The sequence below is a fragment of the Dama dama genome, chromosome 31 (genome assembly GCF_033118175.1).
Source record: "Dama dama isolate Ldn47 chromosome 31, ASM3311817v1, whole genome shotgun sequence".
In the NCBI taxonomy this organism is placed as follows: Eukaryota; Metazoa; Chordata; class Mammalia; order Artiodactyla; family Cervidae; genus Dama; species Dama dama.
Window position 1 is genome coordinate 48,211,404 of NC_083711.1, and position 21,674 is coordinate 48,233,077.

Consider the following 21,674-nt stretch of genomic DNA (forward strand, 5'->3'; position numbering starts at 1 on the left):
ATCACTTCCGGGTCAAGGTAAACTGGGCGTGATGTGAACGTCCCAGGCAGCCCTTTTTTTTTTTTTTTTATCCTTTCGTACCGCTGCTGATCGTAAGACTAACTTCTGGGGTCCGGGGCCTCCGGTGATAGCCGATGCCGCTCCCTACACCTTCAGTAAAGAAGGGCCGAGGGCCCTCTGAGCTAGCGAAGCGGAGGAAGGGCGCATAAACAGCGGGTTAAAGTGCTCGGGTGAGCAGAGGAAGCTTCAGGCTCTTAAGCTGCGCTAAGAATGGGCGGGAGTAACACAGGAGTTTTGAAGATTATTGGCTGGCAGGAGTGGTGGGCGGGGCATAGGCCGAGCTGCCTAGTTCATTGGTGGAATTTGGACCCCTCGTTTTCCCGTTACCGCCACGTTGGCGCTGCCTAGAGCCCGGCGGCCGTTAGCTCGGCTGTCTGTGCGCGTGTCCCGGGAAACCATAGGGTTGGAAGGACTTTTAAAGATGTGGGAGGAAAGCCAAAAGCTGAAGATAGCCCGATATCACCGGTCTTCTTAGCTCTACCATGGTCAGATTTTAGTCTGGAAGAATTTGAGGTTACTGAGGGCAACGGCGGGTGGCAGAAATCAGACACGGTGGAAATCTAGGTTGGCTCCAGTTGAAACAGCTTGAACGGGGTCCCTGCGACTTACCTTCTGCACCAATTACGAGAGCGATGACGTCTGGGTGTTACGAGGTTCTCGAAGTGAGTGGGTAGAAATGAGAAGACCCAGAGTGCCCATCTTTCCTGTACGTATTTGTGTCATACCGGATTTCACTTGACACCCCAGCCCACACCTCGCTCTTTGGAGCCTCCGCGCCCTCCCCAGTGCTCTGATCCACCCACTGTCATGCCATGTTCCCAAGGAGAAATTTCAGCTTTATGTGTCTAATAGCTTTGTCAAGTCCTGTCACCGTGTTCTGCACCAAATTTCTTAAAATAGAAAAATTTTCCTTGCAAGAAGTTTAGAATTCAAAGTATTTGCGAGAATAAAAGACAAGTATTAATAAAAAATCAGAGTCCAGAACTATGGCTTTCCATTTCAGGTATGCTGATCTGCAGACCCTCATAATAACAATTTACAAATGAAGATTTTGCTTTTGGGTACAACCGAGGATTTTCGACACAGCGAAAATATGTATGTGCAGACTATAGCGGCTGCATAAAGATTGAAAGGAAATAATTTATTAAATGGTACCAAAATAGACTGAATGGCCTAATTTGAAAGTCAGGATAATTGCTTTTCTCTTGCTTCATATGGGTTCCTATTGGTACATTGCTTTCAGGCTGTAGAGTTCCTTAGCAACAGGCTAAAAAGATGAGCTAAAAATAATCGCAGTAGAATTGATCAAATAGTGGTTGTTGCAGGCAATGACTGCTCTCACTTCCTGGTCCCAACCCTCAAGGCAAGTCCTTGGTCCCTTAACGCAATGTTTCCCTAGCCTTTGCAGAACGAAGTTAGACTCTCTCTTTCTTGAAATTTCAATTTTTCTGCAGCCTCAGGGGATTGTAGAATGCTAATAATTACAAATTATTGGTAGGAACTAAAACATTTAAAAATTTCAAAGGGAATTTATTTATCGGAATAGGCAGTGGATTGTTATAGTTGCAATCAAAAGTTACAAAAGTTACTGTGAAGTCTCCTTTCTACCCAGGTTTCACAGCCACCGGGTTCCCTCCAAAGTCAATGTTAACATTGAAACATTTTATTTTAAGTGGTTATTATTTAAAGAGTTGGTTTTATTTTTAAGATTGGCATCAGTAAATGAATTTGTCCTTGTTACTTTTTTACCTTGTTAAACATGTAATTTCCACTCCCTAGCCTCTTCATCTCTTTCCTCCCATTTTCCCCATTTCCTAATTGAATATAATGTGAAACTGAGTAGAAGTGTCACTACCTTTGTGACCTCACTGAACTGATGCGTGCATTTCTAAGCTGTGAAATACTGAAAACAGGTTATATGTTAAAGAGTTAATTAGACGGTATTTAAGGTCTTTTTAGTGTAATGTTTGTTGCAAGATAGTAGACACTCAATGCTTAGTTCTCTGTTTCTCTAAATTTTTAAGGAGAGAAGTAAAAGAATTATGTTACTTTTTAAAAAAATTGAAGTTTTATCTATGTGAACAGATAGTTTCTTGCTAGATTAAAGGAACTCAATAGATGAAACTCTCTTCACTTCTCTGGTCTGTGTCTTAGGAGGCATTTGAATGAGGCTGAACATCTAATAGTGTGGGATGCAAAACACCTGGGTTCTTAATCTAGATTTTAATACTACTAGGCTGTAGGTGTGACCGGACACCTGCTTTCTTTATGATGTAACCAGTGGATTAGATGATTCCTAAAGCTGCTTTTGGGCTTCCCTGGTGGCTCAGATGGTTACGAATCTGCCTGCAATGTGGGAGACCTGGGTTTGATCCCTGGGTTGAGAAGATCCCCTGGAGAAAGGAACAGCTACCCACTCCAATATTCTGGCCTGGAGAATTCATTGAACAGAGGAGATTGGCGGCTATAGTCCATAGGGTCACAAAGAGTTGGACATGATGAGGCAACTTACACTTTCAAAGCTTCTTTTGGGGCTTTCCTGGTGGCTCAGAGGTAAAGAATTCTCCTGCAATGCAGGAGGTGTTGATTCTTGGGTTGGGAAGGTCCCCTGGAGGAGGAAATGACAACCCATTCCAGTATTCTTGCTGGGGAAAATTCCATGGACTCATGAGCCTAGTGGGTTACAGTCCATGGGGTCTCAAAAGAGTGGTTAACGTCTTAGTGACTAAACAACAACAAAGCTTCTCATAGCTTTAACTTTGTATAATTCTATCCTTTCAATTGTCATTGCCGTATGAAAGGCTTTTTGATTGGTAAGTTAGTGGATAGCTGGTTGATTGGTTGATGGTCAAGCCTTCTAATGAGACCACAAACGTGCTTGTTTTAGGCATACATCTAGCTTGATTCTCTTTCAACTCTTCCTTAGGTTTCCATTCTTTGTTTTTCTTCACTGAAAAATTACTTGAAAGAATTGTTTATATTTGTTAGCTTAACCTATTTATGATTCATTTCATCCAAAATCTCTTATAAGCAGTTTCTAACTTTATTACTAGTCTGAAACTGCTTTAGAGGTCACAAGTTATTGTTTTTAGTTTTCATATGATTTTACTGGATACCATGGGTCATTCTCTATTTGAAATGTTGTTTTCCCTGGCTTTCAGGAGAGTCAGTTCAGTTCAGTCACTCAGTTGTGTCCAACACTTTACAACCCCATGGACTGCAGCACACCAGGCTTCCCTGTCTATCACCAATTCCTGAAGTTTGCTCAAACTCGTCCATCGCGTCAGTGATGCCATCCAACCGTCTCATCCTCTGTCATCCCCTTCTTCTCCTGCCTTCAATCTTTCCCAGCATCAGGGTCTTTTCCAATAAGTCAGTTCTTCACATCAGGTGGCCAAAGTACTGGAGCTTCAGCTTCAGCATCAGTCCTTCCAGTGAACACCCAGGACTGACTTCCTTTCAGTTGGACTGGTTGGATCTCCTTGCAGTCCAAGGGACTCTCAAGAGTCTTCTCCAACACCACAGTTCAAAAGCATCAATTCTTCGGCGCTCAGCTTTCTTTATAGTCCAACTCTCACATCCATACATGACTACTGGAAAAACCATAGCTTTAACTAGATGGACCTTTGTTGGAAAAATAATGTCTCTGCTTTTTAATATGCTGTCTGGGTTGGTCTCTTCATGAGACTAAATTCTCCTCTTTCTTTTACTGACAAACCTCTAGATATATATTGCCCAATAAAACTTTCTGTGATGTTGGAAATGTTTTCTATCTCTGATATCCAATATGGTAGACATTTGAAATGTATTTAGTACAACTAACTAAATTTTTCATTTTAATTTAAATTGATGTGGTTAATAGCTCCTACTATGGACAGCACACCTATAGATCTTCCTCAAGTATGAGAATCCGTAAAAATATATCCTTTTCTTTATCTGCATTAGTAACCGATGTACATCTCATTGCTTCAACTTCAGAGGTTGTCTGAAGATACTCTCTATCTTCACATCTGGTATGACTTATCTCTTCACCTCTAGCCCTGTAATTTCCTACTGTTTACTGAGCAGCTTTACCTGGATGCCTCAATTTTTTAAAAAAATATAACACATTCTCTTGCTCCTCATTCTCTTCCTTTGTGTAATCCTTTTTTTTCTCATAACATCTCTGTTGTCTTACTGGTTACTCATACTTGAAACCTTAGACATTTGTCTGCTGATTGTTGGTAATATCTTTCTGATATTTTTCTTCCTCTCTGTGCTCTTTGCCACTTCCAGCTCAAATATGTGAAAACACTTAAAAGGATGTCTGACACATAGTATATGCTCAATAAATAGTTTCTTCCCTTCTTCCTCTATTTTTCCCCATTACCTTCATCTTTCCTGTATGCTGTATTAGCTTCCCTGTTTGTAGTACCTCTCCCAGGTGCCACTTTGCAGCTTGATACTAGATTATTCTTCCCAAAGTGTAACTCCAATTTCATTCTCTAGCTCTTAGACTTTCAAGATTGCTCCACTTCCTATAAATGTCTCTACCCACCCCCACCTCCTTTCTCACACTTCTGTCTGTTTCCTTGGTCCACTTCTTAGCACAAGTGTTTGGAATTATTTATTTAGGACTTAAGCTCCATACCAGTAGAAACTTTGTTCATCTTTTACTTCCAGAGCCCAAAAAATAGTCAGTGTTAATGACTGATTTTATGTGTCAACCTGGCCACAAGGTGCCCAGGTATATGGTCAAACATTATTCTGGGTGCTTCTGAGAGGGTTGGGTTTTTGGCTGTTGTTGGTGGTGATGAAATTAACATTTGAATCAATTTTACTGAATGAAGCAGATTGGCTTCCCTAATCAGTTGAAGACCTGAATAGAAAAAAAGATTGACCTTTCCTTGCGCAAGAGGGAACTTCAGTGTTCCCTTCAGTTGGGACTTTGATCTTTTCTGCTTTTGGGCTTGAACTGAAGCATTGGCTCTTTTGGGGTCTTGAGCTTGCCAGCTTTCACACTGGAATTTATACCATCAGTTCTCTTGGGTTTCTGGTTGTTGACTGCAGATCTTGGGACTTCTCAACCTCTATAATTGCATGAACCTGATCCTTTTTATAAATTTCTGATTCTGTTTCTCTGGAGAGCCCCAAGAAGTACCTATATATTTTGGTGCTAGGGTGGAGTACTGCTGTAACAAATACCAAAAATGTGAAAGTGGCTTTGGAATTGTGTGATGGGTAAAGGCTGAAAGAGTTTTGAGGCATGTGCTAGAAAAGGCTGAGATTACTATGAGGAAACTGTTGATAGATATGAGGACATTAAAGGTGTTTTTGGTGAGGGCTCAGAAAGAAAAGAGGCAAACAGGAGACAAAACTTCCATCTTACAGAAATACATGAATAGTCTTGGAATGTTGGTAGAAATATGAATGATAAAGGCCATTCCAGTGAGGTCTCAAGTAGAAATGAGGGAAACGTTATTGGAAATTGGAGCAAAGAGATCCTTCTTGTAAAGCATCCAAAAAAACTTGGCTCAGTTGTGTCCCAGTGTTTTGTAAAAGTTAGAAGTGTGAGTGATGATTGGATATTTAGCAGAGGAGATTTCTAAGCAAAATATTGAAGGTGTGCCTTGGGTAGTCCTTACTAATTATAGTAAAATGTAAGAGAACCAAGATGAATTGAAAAAGAAACTTTAAATAAAAAGGAACTAGGAGATTTGGAAAATTCTGAGCCTTCTGCAAAAAGAGAGAGAGAGAGAACCTTATTCTGAAGCGAACACTAGGATGTGGCCAAAAGATCATTTGATGGATCATTAGTACAACTTATGGACTTAATTGTCAATATCAGCAGAAACCAGGAATAGAAACAGGATTTCATCAACAGAAACACTGCCAGCTGGAACTAAAGAGGATTTCCCCCCCTCCTCCCCGCCCCCCACCAATTAGGATGGAATGAAGGCTGTTGTAGTTTGGGGTTTTTACAGGATAGGACCACACAGTTATTCAGCTGTGAACCTGCTATATGTTCAGGAAAAAGGAAGAATGCCGAGAGCTGTTCAGATAGCAGGGCTACCACTCCTACCGCAGATCCCGGGGGCAGGGCCACCAGGATGCGTCTGCCCAGTGCCTTAGAGACAGGACCGCACTTGCAGAGAGCTTCACGAGCAGGGCCACCTTTTCCTCCAGGCTGTGGAGGCGACGCTGCCACCCCTGTGGGCCTGGAGGGCAGAGTGTCAAACCGAAGAGGCTTATTACTGAGCTTTAAGATACAATGCAATTTGCTTTGCTAAATTGGGGCTTGCTAGGGACCCATCAGCCCTTCTTTCCTAGTTTTTCCCTTTTGGAATGGGCATATCCGTAATATACCTGTCACTGTGCACTTCAGGCTTGATCAGTGTGGGGGTTAGAGGTACTGCCCCCACCCTGTGCAGATGAACATCTGAATATGACTTTACTGTTGGCTCTCCCTCCGCGGGTGTGGTTCTGCATCCACAGATTCAACTACCTCTGAAGAGTTGTGCTATGCTGAGTCACTCAGTCACGTCCGACTCTTTGCAACCCTATGGACTGTAGCCGGCCAGTCTCTGTCCAACGGGATTCTCTAGGCAAGAATACTGGAGTGGATTGCCATGCCCTCCTCCAGGGGATCTTCCCACCCCAGGAATCAAACCCAAGTCTCTTGCATTCCAAGCAGATTCTTTACTATCTGAGCCATCAGGGAAGCCCAAGAATACTGGAGTGGGTAGCCTATCCCTTCTCCAGGGGATCTTTCCAACCCAGGAATTGAACTGGGGTTTCTGCGTTGCAGACGGATTCATTACAGCTGAGTTGTCAGGGAAGCACCATAGTGTTACACATATTTATTGAAAAAAAACCCATGTGTAAGTGGACCTTCACAGTTCAGAACTCTTTTGTTCAAGGGCCGTTTATATTTTGGAAGCATGTAACATGTCTGGTTTTACAAGTTCATAACTGGAGAGGAATTTTTGCCTCAGGATGATTCATGTCTCAAGACCCACCCATACCTGATTTATATGATATTGAAGTGAAACTTTGGACCTTAGATTTCTGAGTGGATTCTCGAATGAGTTAACTTTGGGGGGGATATTGGGATGGAATTAATGTGTTTTGCATGTGAGAAGGATGTGAATTTTGGATGAGAAGGACATTAGTCTGGGAGGGATGGCTTGTTGTTCAGTCACTCAGTTATGCCTGACTCTTTGCAAACCCATGAACTGCAGCATGCCAGGCTTCCCTGTCCTTCACCATCTCCCAGAGTTAGCTCAAACTCATGTCCATCACGTCGGTGATGCCATCCAACCATCTCATCCTCTGTCATCCCCTTCTCCTCCTGCCTTCAGTCTTTCCCAGCATCAGGGTCTTTTCTAATGAGCTGGCTCTTCACATCAGGTGGCCCAAGTATTGGAGCTTCAGCTTCAGCATCATTCCTACCAATGAATATTCAGGATTGATTTCTGTTAGGATTGACTGGTTTGATCTCCTTTCAGTCCATGCGACTCTTAAGAGTGTTCTCCAACATACCACATTTTGAAAGCATCAATTCTACAGCCTTCTTTATGGTCCAACTCTCACATCCATACATGAATACTGGAAAAACCATAGCTTTGACTATACAGACCTTTGTCAGAAGAGTAATGTCTCTGCTTTTTAATATGCTGTCTAGGTCACCGGTCACAGTTTTTCTTCCAAGGAGCTAGTGTCTTTTAATTTCATGGCTGCAATCACCATCTGCAGTGATTTTAGAGCCCAAAAAAGTAAAGTCTGACACTGTTTCTACTGTTTCCCCGTCTATTTCCCATCAAGTGATGGGACTGGATGCCATGATCTTAGTTTTTTGAACGTTGAGTTTTAAGGCAGCTTTTTCTCTCTTTTTCACCCTCATCAAGAGACTCTTTAGTTCCTCTCTGCTTTCTGCCATTAGGGTGGTGTCATCTGCATATCTGAGGTTATTGGTACTAGACTGCTATAATCAAATGTGCTAGACTTGTTGGGTTAATGGACAGAAATTTATTTCTTATAGTTCTGTAAGCTGGGAAGGCTAAGATCAAGGTTCTGGCTAGTTAGGTTTCTGGTGAGGGCTCTATTCCTGGCTTGCAGATGTCAGCCTTCTTGCTGTGTCCTCAGGTGATTTTCTCTCTTTCATTCTTCTTTGTTTCTTTTTCTTCCTTTTTTCCTCACTCTTGCCCTTACTCCATCCTTCCCTTCCTTGCTCTTTTCTTTCTCTCTTTGTTTTTTTTCTCAAGGTGGGGAAAGGTGCAAGCTCTTTAGTGTCTCTCCTTATAAGGACACTAATCCCAGTGGACCAGGGCCCCACTCTCATGACCTCATCTAATTTTAATTACATCCCAAAGGCCCCACTTCCAAATATATCACATTGGGGGTTAGGGCTCAATATATGATTGAGGGGGGCTATTCAGTATAGAGCAGGCACTCAATATAAGAGGCACTCAGTAAAGATTTTTTAAAGTAAACTATATTAAAGGACATCAAAGATAAAGAAAGTAGTGTTCAAGATTGAGTAGGTACTTAAGACAATACTGAGTATCTACTATATGCAGGCTTTCCTTTACAAACCTAAAATACTTTTTGGAAACTTTCTAAAACATCTCTTTCCTACTTGTTTTTAAGAATTGTATTTGTCCTCCTTCATCAACTGGACAATAAGCATCTCAGATCAGGGTATATATCTGATTTACTTTGTGTTTTATATAGTGCCTAATACAGTGTCTGCTCTAATGCTATGTGTCAGAACAAAGGAATATGTTTTCTCTGTTTACTTTGGCTTACACAAAAGTTTATGGTTCTTCTTCACAATTACCACATTGCCATAATTTTTTTGTTTTCATGTGTGTTCCCCATACTCAATTTTGAGTTTGTGAAGGATGGGGGCCATTAATCTAATCATCTTTGTACTCCCACATCTATTATGGGGTTGGGCATATAATGATTATTTGTTAACATTTAGCTACTGAACGTGATACCTGAAATATGGTCAGTGCTGAATAAAGAGTTAATGAAGTATTTGTTGGACAGTTTCCTTGTTACTGCTCTGTCTCCATTCCTGTTGCCAGCATTGATGGTCTGGTGCCACATTGCTGGTCAAGATCACTGGTAGAGCTGGGAAACCAACTCAATTGCTGCAACTGCTGCCATCACCAGAAATTGTCTGCTTCCATCACCATGATCATCATAGCTACTAGTTCCCAGTCCCAAGCTTGCTGTATTCACTACTGCCTCCTCCACCACCGCAGTTCCTTTCCCTGGGACCTCATTAATTTGTCCCTCGTATTCTACTGTATACAGAAGGCCTTGTTTCTTCTGAGCCCTCATGCTATTAATTTTTCTCCACTCTTAATGGTTTCTGCCTTATTCAGCTTCCATCAGAGCATCAGTTGAGTGGGTGGTACTACTTTACTTCTCAGGGGGAATGTCACTTTAATGATTCAATCAAGTAGTTGCTTTTTTTGCTGTCAAAGGAAGCCTCTGTATTATCTTCAGGGAACAATCTGAGGAACAATCTGCAACAGCCTTAGATCTTCTCCTTACCTGTGACTGTTAGCTCATATTTATACTTTGTGCACTCATTTGCCACCTTTCTGCCCACTCACACAGATTCCTAAGATCTTTCCATCCTCATCAACTTAGTTCATTGCCGCCCACAAGAATTTATGTCATTTGCAAATATAGAAATATTTCTTTGTACTTGATCAAAGGTATTGCATATAGGTTATACTAATTGTGCCTTGTGCAAGGAAGCTGGAAGAAGTGGAGGCTGAGATTCAGCCTGCACGTTGTTCATCCCAGTCTCGTGTCAGACTGTGGCTAGGAAAAAAGGTATTCCTTTTTCTGATTTGCATGAAGATGCTGGCCCATCACCAAGTGATGGGCCTGCGGTGGAGTAGCTACCCATATTCTAATTCATTCCTGTTAGACTAGTAACCCTTGTTATGCAGACCTGCTCTTAACATTGGTCTGGTACTGAACCGGAGATCCTCTGTGCTACACTCGCCTGTCTTTACCTTTTGTTGTTTTTCCTAACCAGTGAGAAATTGCCTCAATTCCAATAATGAGGAGGAGACTCAATTTTGTTAAATTATGAAAAAAATGTAAAACCATAAAAATAGTTTATATATCTGTGTTCCAGTTAGCTATTGCTGCTTGACAGACTGTCCCAAGTGGTAGTGGTTTCTGCTGTTCTGAGCTAAGTCTCTTCACCCCTGTCCAACTCTTTGTGACCCTATGGAGCATAGCCTGCCAGGTTCCTCTGTCCGTGGGATTCTCCAGGCAGGAATACTGGAGTGGGTTGCCTTGCCCTCCTCCAGGATCTCTTCCTGACCTAGGGGTCGAACCTGGGTCTCTTATGTCTCCTGCTTTGGCAGGTGGGTTCATCACTAGCAACATCTAGGGAGCCTGGTAGTGGTTTAAAACAAGTATTTTATTATATCTCACAATTTTGTTGCTCAGGAATTTGGGCAGGGCTTGATTGATTCTTCTCTTCTGCTGGTGTCAGCAGAATGTAGTGGTGGATGGGCAGGTCTGGAGGGTTCCAGGCAGCTTCCCTCAGTATCTGACACCTTGGTGAAGATGGCATGGAGACTGGACTCCTTTGAGACTCTCAAGTGGAGCACCTATCTGTGGTCTTTCCAGCGTAGGAGTCAGGGTCGTCAGACTTCTGTGGCGTCTCATGGTTCCCCGTGAGTGTGTCCTGTCTGAAGAGTTGGAGGCAGAAGTTGCAAAGCTTTCCAAAACTTCACTTCTACTGCATTTTGTGGGTCAAGCATGTTAGTAAGACCAGCACAGACTCATGGGGAAGTGAATTAGACTGCAACTCTCAATGGAAGAAGTAGCAAAAAGTTGCAGTTATTTTTAATATACCATGATCTTCTTACCCAGATTTAACCAAAGTTGTATTTTGCCCTATCTACCTGTGATCCAATTAGAAAACATTTTCATTATAGAACCTTGATAAAGATCATCTGAAAGTCTAAATAAACATCATATCTAAGAGTGAAACATCAGTAGTAGTCTTTTTGAAGTTAAGAGCCAGTCAGGTTTTTTAGGTGTATTACATGTTACTGAAGGTGTTAATAAGACAAATAAACAAATAAAAGAATAGTGGAAAGAAAGAAGTAACTTTTTATTATTCACAGATAATATGTCTCCATATTGAAAATCCAAGAAAATCTATAATCTAGATCTAAGAAAACAGCTCAACAACATCGTGGATGAAAGGATAGCACTGTTCTTAGCCTGATTACTTGAGCTTTCTGAACTGTTGACTGTTTCGTGATTCTCTGATTCTTAAATCTAGCAGATGGCCTTTTACTTCCTTCTTCCTTCAGCGTGGACAACTCACGGTTGGTTGTGTGACCCCACCCCTTCCACTTGGGGGTGGGGGGACATCTTGTATCTGTTGCAGAGTTGTCCATGGATGATTTCATGTAGAGGTTGCTCTATTGGTTTTTCTGTGGGGATTCAGAGATATTGAAAAGCTATGCTATCTTTATTATATTCCAAGAATACCTGTAGTTTAATAGCATTTTGATCTAGTTGCTACCCATTTGGAGAACTTTTTCTTCGTAGCAGTAATTTTTCATTTTACTTTTACGATGAAATAATTATAGAAGCTGCAAATAAATGTATATGGAGGTCTCATGTACCTTTCACCCCCACCGTTCCCAAAGTCAACAACTTTCATAACTATAGGGCAATATCAAAATCAGGAAATTGACATAGATATAATCTGGAGAACTTATTCAGATTTCACCAGCAATACACACACAGAACTCGGTGAAATTTTAACACATGTATAGCTTTGTGTGACTACCACTGTTTTTTATAGACAGAGTGATTGACTGATTTTAGGATTGGTTCACATGACTGGGCAAGCTGGTATGTCCAAAATCTGCAGGGTGGGCTCGCAGGCCAGAGACCCGGAGGAGGCAGTGCTGTAGTTGAAGCCTAGAGGCAGTCTGCTGGCACAGTCACCTCCTGCTCTGAGTTCAGTCTTTTGTTCTGCTCAGGCCATCAACTATTTGGATGAGACTTAGCACAGAATGGAGATCAATCTACTTTACTCAAAGTCCATTGATTTAACTTTAAATCTCATCCAAAAAACACTCTTCAGAATATTTTTTTGAAGAAGAAACATCTAGAATAATTTTTGACCAAATATCTGGGCACTGTGGGTTAGCCAAGTTGATAAATAAAATTAACCATCACACTATATTATATTTTGGTTTTGTCATCAAATATTTTATTCTGAGAAGTTGCTTGTGTCATTAAATCCTATGATTTTTTTAATGACTGCATAGAATTCCATCGTATGAGTATGTCATAATTTATTAGCCTGATCATCAATTCTATTCTTAAGATAGTTCCACATTATTGCTGTTTAAAATAATGTAATGGTAAACAAATATCCTTTGTATGAATGTCTGATTATATACTTAGAATACTTAGAAGTGAAATTTTTTAGTCAAGGGATGAGAATATTTTTTAAAGCTTCTTAATAAACCTTGCAATATTTCTTTTCAGAAAAGCTGTGTTCAGACTAATAGTATATGGCATTTGATCCTCAGAAGAGATTGTTCTAGAGCTTCATTAAAGTTTTTCTTTTAAATATTCTGAAGACTTCCCATTGTCGATTGACTCAAATTTTAATTCTTCCAATTTATTTTTCTAAATGTCTTAAGTATTTTGTCATAATTTCTGTTAAATGTTTGGTGACCCACTTCTTTATTTTACATTGCAAAATTTGACCCTATTAAGAAGTGAGACTCACAGGGACTTCCCTGGAAATCCAGTGGTTAAAACTCCGAGCTTCCACTGCAGGGGCACGGGTCCAATCCCTGGCCTGGGAACTAAGATCCCACGTGCTACTCGGTGTGGAAAAAAAAAAACCACAGAAGTCAGGCTCACAGGAGTCTAATTCCCCCAGTTCTTCTCTGGAGCACTTTTTATGGGGAGGCCTGTGGACACAAGAGGAGGTGCTAAGGCACTGCCCTTATGCTCTGTGAAGTTGCAGTTAATAACTGGGAGGAAGTCTTTTCTGAAATATGACACATTGGTGAGCTGAACTGATAAAATTTTTTACAAAGTGGTAAATTTTAACAGATAGTGTGTTTAATCTCTTAGAGAGTAATAGGTGCTCAGAGATCAAAGAGATCTTGAGAAATCATACAATTAATAATACTCCTGGAGACAAAGCCGCAGAGATTCCATCTCTGGCAGATGAGAATTAATGCTGTCTCTCAAGGTCTCTTGTGAAACAGGTGAGGTATTGTTTTTTAAAAACCTATTACAACATCTAAAAATTGGACTATCACAAAGTCTCATTAGCCAAAGTCTTGCAGAACTTAATGATGCTTAATGCCAAAGTAACTGGATATTTACACAACCAATAATCTAGTAGGCAAACCTCTGAAAATATACCTTCTTTCCCTCATATATGTTTTTGCATCAACAGTTGAATACTTTTTTTTTTCATTTATTTTTATTAGTTGGAGGCTAATTACTTTACAATATTGTAGTGGTTTTGTCATACATTGACATGAATCAGCCATGGATTTACATGTATTCCCCATCCCGATCCCCCCTCCCACCTCCCTCTCTACCCGATCCCTCTGGGTCTTCCCAGTGCACCAGGCCCGAGCACTTGTCTCATGCATCCAACCTGGGCTGGTGATCTGTAGTTGAATACTTTTAAAATAGTTTTCATTATGTAAATTACAAAACTTTGTAGAATAAAAAATCATGATGTACCTTCATATACATGCTTTAGGACACTTGGTTAGGCAACAATCAATATCTTTGGTTAGTCACCTCAAAAGGGTTGCACATTTCAAAGTGTAACTGGATAAGAATCATGGAAATGGATGATATTAGGATATGTTGCATGCAAAAGAGCATTCTGATAATCAGGACATTAATAGAACACAGCACAGAGTGTCAAGTAGTCAAGTACTGCTCTCTGGCAAGTGAAAACTGTCTCAAAACCATTGATGTACTAAAAGAAAAAAAAAAGTAGCAGCTTAACTCTATACATGGCATTTCTTTTCCAGAGTGAAACTGGCTTGGCAAACTTGAAAGCAGTGTAATGAATAATTCTTCCTTTTAACTGTCAAGAATAAAAAGAAAAAATGAACTAAAAATAAATTAATAGGTAGGGGCTATGGAGAATGAAATAAATAAAGGGAGTGAAATGAAATAACAAAAGGAAATAAAAGAAGAATGAAATAAAAGCAAAATCATCTTTTCATTCCTGCGGTCTTCCGAAGCAACGAATGTGAAAGAGGGCACCCGCAAAGCCACTTCATTTTTACGCAGGCCAAGGATCATGGTCACTTGGGCACCCTTTATGTCTGATCCCTTTATGAGAACACACACACTACAAGTGTCCTACCCTCTATGAGAAGATAATTCCTTTCACAGTAAGTACAAGAAAAATTAAAAAATGCACACTCAAACTGTCTAGAAAACTGCAGCCGTCTCAGCCACTTGGCACTGTGTGAACACTGGCGTGGCAAGGCAGCGCGTTAGAGCAGGGTCAAAAGGGCGGCTCCCTCTGGCCCCGTGGTCCAGGCGGCGTCTCCCCAAGGCAGGCGTCCAAACCTCTGCCCGGTCACGCTGGCAGCTGGGCTCGCAGAGCGCTGCACGGCTTCCTCTGGGGCCCTCGCTTCCAGGACAGGACGACGAGCGGTTCTCCCCCAGCTGCTGAGACTTGACATTTGCTGAGGCTCCTTTGCGGTGCTAGGTTTGTTGTAAGAACTTTAGGACAGGCAGAGTGGAGAACCATCTTTCTCTCACACTTTTAAAGAAACGGGCTTAACTGGGGGGAGTGGGGCAGGGAGGAAATGGAGATGGACTAATTTCATGTAATGTAGGCTAAGTAGTTTTTCTTTTGGTGGTAATTTATCTGTTACTTCGGGAAAATTTTTTGGCCACGTTGTTTGAAGAGTTGTCTTTCCTTCCTGCCCTGGGCAGTCCTAGAAAATACCCCCAGGTTTGCTGGCTTACTGAAAAACTCACAGGGCTCAGCATGTAGCTGTGCTCATAGCTAAGATTTATAACAGTGAAAAGAGACACAGCAAAATCAGCAAAGTGGACATGCGCTTAGGTCAAGTCTAGAGGAAACGGATCTCGGGCCTCCAGAAGTCCTTTCCTAGTGGATCACACACCATGTGCTGGATTCCCCCAGCAACGAGTGGTGACTACGTGTGCCAGCTGCTGCTCCCAGGGAAGCTCACTGGTGCCTCAGAGCCCAAGGCTTTTACTGGATGCTGGCCATGGAGGCATGCACCGCCTGGCATGTACCAAAACTCCAGACTTTGGCGAGAAAGGCAGTTGCTCAGTATAAATCACGTTGGTTGTATGAGCAGTTTAGGCCACTCTTATCCGTTAGGGAAAGTTTGTTTTCTCTCTTTTTAAACTGAGTGTAGTTAATTGATAGTATTGTGTTAGTTTCTGGTATATAGCAAATTGATTTAGTTTTGTGTATATATTTTAAAGTTTATTTTTATTGAAGTCGAGTTGATTTACAGTATTATATTAATTACTGCTGTATAGCAAAGTGACTCAGTTATACATATATACATATCCCTTTTCATATTGTTCTCCCTTATGGTTCATTGCAGGATACTGGATGTAGTTTCCTGTGCTGTATAGTAGGGCCTTGTTCATTCACTCTATATATAGCAGTTTGCATCCCCTACTCCCAGACTCCCAGTCCCATCACCCCCTGCCCCCTGCTCTGGCAACCACAAGTCTCTTCTCTGTGTCTGTGACTCTGCCTCTGTTTGTGAATAAATTCATTCTCATCATATTTTAGATTCTACATATGAGTGTTATGATATGGTATTTGTCTTTCCCTTTCTGACTTATTCACTTAGCACAATAATCTCTAGGTCCATCTGTGTAGCTGCAAATGGCATTATTTTGCACTTTTTCTGACTGAGTAATATTCCATTGTATATATACACCACATCTTTATCCATTCATCTGTCAACTGACAGGTTGTTTCCATGTCTTGGCTCTTGTAAACAGCTCTGCTCTGAACAGAAGTCTACATTTATCTTTTTGAATTATAGTTTTGTCTGGATATATGCCCAGATGGAGAAGGAAGTGGCAACCCACTCCAGTATTCTTGCCTAGAGAATCCCGTGGACAGAGGAGCCTGGTGGGCTGCTGTCCATAGGGTCGCACAGAGACTGAATTGACTTAGCATGCATGCATGCATTGTAGAAGGAAATAGCAACCCACTCCAGTATTCTTGCCTGGACAATCCCAGGGACAGAGAAGCCTGGTGGACTGCCGTCTGTGGGGTCGCACAGAGTTGGACACAACTGAAGTGACTTAGCAGCAGCAGCAGCAGCATATGCCCAGAAGTGGGATTGCTGGATTATATGGCAACTCTAGTTTTAGTTTTTGGAGGAACCTCCATATTGCTTTCCATAATGGCTGCACCAATTTGTGATCCCACCAACAGTGTAGGAGGGTTCCAGTTAGGGAAAGTTTTACATCACTACAGAGGACGGGTGGCTAGCCAAGTTCCCAGATACCAGGTAAGGGCCAACCTTGCAAGGAGTCCTTTCTAAGGATAGGCAGCATCAGACTACTGTGTTACCTTTTTTCCTGCAGCATCCACCTTCTTGGTCAAGGCATTTTTAGAACAAAATTATTATCTGTAGGACCCATGCAGTAGGATGAAAGCATCCTGCAATATTGACTCTTCATTATGCCCCTCCAGGGATCCTGGATTTAGCCAATTTAAACAAATCCTATTAAAAATAAAGGTCAGTCTTAGAAAGCTAGGTGGCTTTCTCCTTAAGTTTTTATATTAACCTTTTCTTAACCTGGCCTGAGCCATCAATTTAGGCACAACACAATTCTGGTATGTTGAGGTGGTCCATGATAGTCAAGGTACACATATAAGAAATAAATTCCAGAGAGCACCCTTGGAAACGAAAAGTGTGCGCTTGTTAAGTCACACCAGTGCAGGCACACATTAGTCAGGCGAAACAGGTTAACGGGGCCTCCAGTGCGGCTTCCCACTGTGAGTCCTTAGCGCTTAGGGCTTTCTGTCCGGTCCAGATAATTCAGTTGAGTTCCTAGTTTATTTATTTAGACGGCACCATGCAGCATCGGGATCTTAGTTCCCCAACCAGGGGTTGAACCCGTGCCCACTGCAGTGGAAGCTCGAAGTCCTAACCACTGGACCGCCAGGAATGTCCCAAGTCCCTAGTTTTGGAAGCATTTCCAGGAGGCAGGCAGTTTCAATCAGTTTTGCTTGTCTTTGACGTCAGTCCATTTGCTTCATGAGTGGGGACAACATCTACAGGTGTTCTTCCTGGAAATGCAGAAGCTGAGGACATTCCCTGCTGTGTCATAGTCAGCATTGTTAGGTGTGATCATAGGCTCAGCAGTCTGTCTGCATCCAAGACCTCAAAGCATCTTGTGAAGGCAATATTGACATTCAGAAGCAGTTCTTTTCTCTCTCTCTCTCTCTCTCTCTCTCTCTCTCTCTCTGGCTGTGCCAGGAGAGTTACGGGATCTTAGTTCCCTGAACAGGGATTGAATTCTAGGCCCTGGAAGGGAAAGCACAGAGTCCTAACCACTGGACTGCCAGAGAATTCCCCCAGGAGCAGTTCTGAAAGACAGCAATTATAGAAAGTAGAAATCATTGATGCCCACCTATCCCTGCATCTCACAGGTGTTGGCGTTTTGTTTTTTTCTGTTATCACTTAATCAGTATGTCTCATGCAGTCATCTTTACATTTTTTCCCAATCATTTTTTCTTCTGATCTAGACTTTTCAGCAGGAAGGGTTTGGAATAAGGAGAGTGTTGAGAATTTAGCTAAGCTACTCCATGCTCTTGTGTCTCGACATCCATTTTGTTTGGCCAGTGGGCCAGCAGTGACCTGAAACTGACAGAAGCCCCCTTAGGTAAACCCATGCCCTAGACAGCAGCTCACAGAATCACAAGGAAGTGTAAGTTCCCGATACGACTTCCTCAAAGGCCCTTGCAATCAACAGTCTCCCCTGCTTCCCAGTGCCGCCTTACACTCTCTTGCTGCTGCTGCTGCTAAGTCGCTTCAGTCGTGTCCGATTCTGTGTGACCCCATAGATGGCAGCCCACCAGGCTCCCCCATCCCTGGGATTCTCCGGGCAAGAACACTGGAGTGGGTTGCCATTACCTTCTCCAATGCATGAAAGTGAAAAGTGAGTGAAGTCGCTCAGTCATGCCTGACTCTTTGCAACCCCATGGACTGCAGCCTACCAGGCTCCTCTGTCCATGGGATTTTCCAGGCAAGAGTACTGGAGTGGGGTGCCATGGCCTTCTCCGTACACTCTCTTAGATCTAAGACCAATAAGACCTTCATGGGACTTATCAAAACACTGCTCTTTTGGTTTGAACTGACCAATCTGGCCTTAGCCTGGGGACTGCAAAGCACTCTACCCTATAGACTCATAAAAACATGTTCCGCAGGCCCTGCTTCTCTCCGTCTGCACTCTGCCTTGACCTACCCATGGGACCTCTCAAGGCATGCCAGGTACTTCCTCCAAGACCTGTAAGTATTTAATTTTTCTCTATTTTAATTTCTCTTGTGATCTGTTGTTGAAGTGCAGCTCACAGCTGACACCCTGCACTCCACCTAATAAGTGTTAATTTAATAAATTCAAATAGAGGAATAGATGAATTTACATAGAAAAACATTTTTAATACACTTAACCAGAAAGACATATCATGTTCAGGAACTTGTAGGACAAAATCCTGAATTTTCAAGTTTGCAGAATGTGATTTACATAACCGCAATCCCTATCATCCTGATCATTTATTTGGTAAATAGCCTGGAGAAGCTCAATCTCTGTTTGGGGATTTAATACTAAAAATTCCTAACCAAGAAAGAAAGGTGAGTGAATTAGAATCAGGTTACCAGTCCACTGTTGTCAATTTCCAGTAATGTTATTAGTAAAACCCAAACACAAGTCAATAACTGTGAGATATCCTTGGGAAGGGGGGTGAGAACCCTATCTTTTAGGAGTGGGTGGAGAGTACCACTCCCCGTAATGTTCTGTCTCCCAACTTGGAGTTTTAACAGGAATCACAAGTTTCTTATGATTAATCATCTCAGGTGCAATTAGTCCCTACATTAGATAGAGTTACTAGCATCGTGGTTTCAGATGGTCCCATCAGAGAACAAACCCTTTCCCATGGGCATCTGCAAGTGACCCATTGGGGTTCAGTAAGCATCCATAATGTTTTTATAGTTTATGGCCCCACAAGGTGGAAGGGGAGGATGCCTTACATCTCCCAGAGCCTGAATTCTATTCATTGAGTCTATGTCTGCTTTCAGAAGTTGGAGCAGTCTATCGCAATCACGTGACGTTGCATGCATGTTCAGTCACTCAGTTGTGTCCAACACTGCAACCTCCATGGAGCCGCCAGGCTCCTCTGTCCATGGGATTTCCCAGGCAAGAATATTTAAGTGTGTTGCTGTTTCCTCCTCCAGGGGATCTTCCCGACCCAGGGAATGAACCCACATCTGTGGCTCCTGCATTGGCAGGCAGATTCTTTACCACTGAGCCAACTGGCAAGCCCCTCAGCCTATCGTTGCTGCTGCTGCTGCTAAGTCGCTTCAGTCGTGTCCGACTCTGTGCGACCCCATAGACGGCAGCCTACCAGGCTCCCCCATCCCTGGGATTCTCCAGGCAAGAACACTGGAGTGGGTTGCCATTTCCTTCTCCAATGCATGAAAGTGAAAAATGAAAGTGAAGTTGCTCGGTCGTGTCCGACTCTTCGCAACCCCATGGACTGCAGCCTACCAGGCTCCTCCATCCATGGGATTTTCCAGGCAAGAGTACTGGAGTGGGTTAGGTTCAGGTAAATAGGATCTCTGAATCCAGGACTCCAAAAAGGACTTTTTTTCTTTAGCAGCAGCAGAGCCAAGAGACTACTGGGCCAGACAGTGAGGTTCCAAGTCCCTTTTATCCTGCCAAACTTAAAGTTCAAATTGACCCATTCAAAAATATGCACATTAGGCTGGAAAATCATCAGCCTCTAAGAATTAGACATCTGATTTTGCAAGAACTTATTAGCAAATTAAAACCTGACTTTTAAAACCCCAAAGGAGATTTTCCTATAGAGATTTTTCTCGTTTTATGTTGTCTACCTTTCTCATAGGCTCCAACAGGCAAAAATCTTAGCAAAGATAATCAGTTGTGAGATTTTAATAGCCAGCATTTAAATTTTAACCCATCCACCAGCAGCAAAAAGCAAGGATTTTATGTTCTACCAACACCTTTTATTGGGGAGCTTTCCCTGATTGGGATAATCCCTCTAACATATATGAAATTATAGGCGTATAGTATTTTAATCAGTTTTTGTCATACATCCAGAAGTAGTAGCCACACACAAAAAAGTCATTTTTAAAAAAAAGTCTCTCCCATTCTTTCTCTCTCCCTCTTTCTTTTTTTCATTGCAAGTTTGTACAACCCCCTCAACACTTTTCAGGACTGGCATTACAGCTGCTGAGAAATCCCAGCTGGAATGTAAGGGGCTGCTATACCAGAGGACAGAGTTGCTTTTCCCTTCTCCTTTATTTCTGGTTTATCTGAAGCTTGCTTTAGCCTTGGCACTGACAATCTTTTCCCCTCCCACTGGGAGGAAAGAACAAAACCCTAAGGCATCATCCAGTTTGCAATTGCAATTTTTAATCTTGTCACTTTAGCTACCATTGCCAAAAGCAATCAAGACATTCAATGATGCTCCTGGAGTTGCATGTATCATTTTGAAATTCCATAGGTAATGTTTACCTTTCACAATAGACATCATCTCTGCTGATGACCACAGATACCACAGATGACTAGGTAGCCAGTTTGCATCAAAAGTTTATCATTATGTCCCCTTCATCCTTTTTCCAGACACTGCTTAGCCATATTTCAGTGAATGTTTTAGTGAATCCCACTTTTGACACCAGCTGCCACCCCCCAGTTCAGGGATTTGCTGGAATAATCCACAAGACTTGTCACTTCATTGTACTTATGGATAAAATTTATTACACTGAGAGGATATAGAATCAGAAAGGGAAAGACATACTGGGTGAAGTCTGAAGGATACCAAGAATAAGCCTCCAAAATTCCCTTTCCATTTCACTCCCGTAAAATGTGCTTAATTTTACCAGCAATAAGTTGTGGTAACATGTGTGAAACATTGTTCAAAGGCTCATTAAAGACTTAATGCCCAGGGTTTTTACTGGGTAATGGTCATGTAGGCAGCTTCCTGTGAACCGAATGTCTGTGGTCCTCAAAAGTTCTTGTGTTGAAGCTTGACCGTCATTGCGTATTTGGAGATGGGGCCTTTTGGAAGATAAGTAGATCCTGAGGGTGGAGTCTCGGGAATGGGATTAGTTCCTTTGTGATAATTTTATATGTCAGTTTTACTGGCTATGGGGGTGCCTAAACTAAACATTACTTGGGGGGATATCTGTGAGGATGTTTCTAGATAAGATTAGCATTTGAATCAGTGGGCTCAGTAAAGTAAATTGGCCACTGTGGGTAGGCATCAATCAGTTGAGGACTGGCATAGAACAGGAGGCAAATGAAGGTGAAATTCA

The 21,674-nt window shown here is 42.0% G+C and overlaps 1 protein-coding gene across 4 annotated transcripts in view; it reads left to right on the forward strand.

Annotated features, from left to right (window-relative positions):
- Positions 1-47: 47 nt before the first annotated feature.
- The window catches only part of LNP1 (leukemia NUP98 fusion partner 1), a 41,742-nt gene continuing 20,115 nt past the window's right edge, over positions 48-21,674 (forward strand). Inside the window, exons 1-2 of one of the 4 annotated variants that reach the window (XM_061133981.1) lie at positions 48-230; positions 18,548-18,629. Coding sequence is in view for 1 of the 4 variants with exons in the window: in XM_061133978.1 (XP_060989961.1) it covers positions 18,185-18,279; positions 18,548-18,629 (177 nt within the window). In the remaining 3 variants the exon portion in view is untranslated. Of the gene's footprint in view, positions 231-391; positions 767-14,722; positions 14,816-18,163; positions 18,280-18,547; positions 18,630-21,674 lie in introns of those variants that run through there. The other 3 variants (XM_061133979.1, XM_061133980.1, XM_061133978.1) reach the window with 3 other exon arrangements.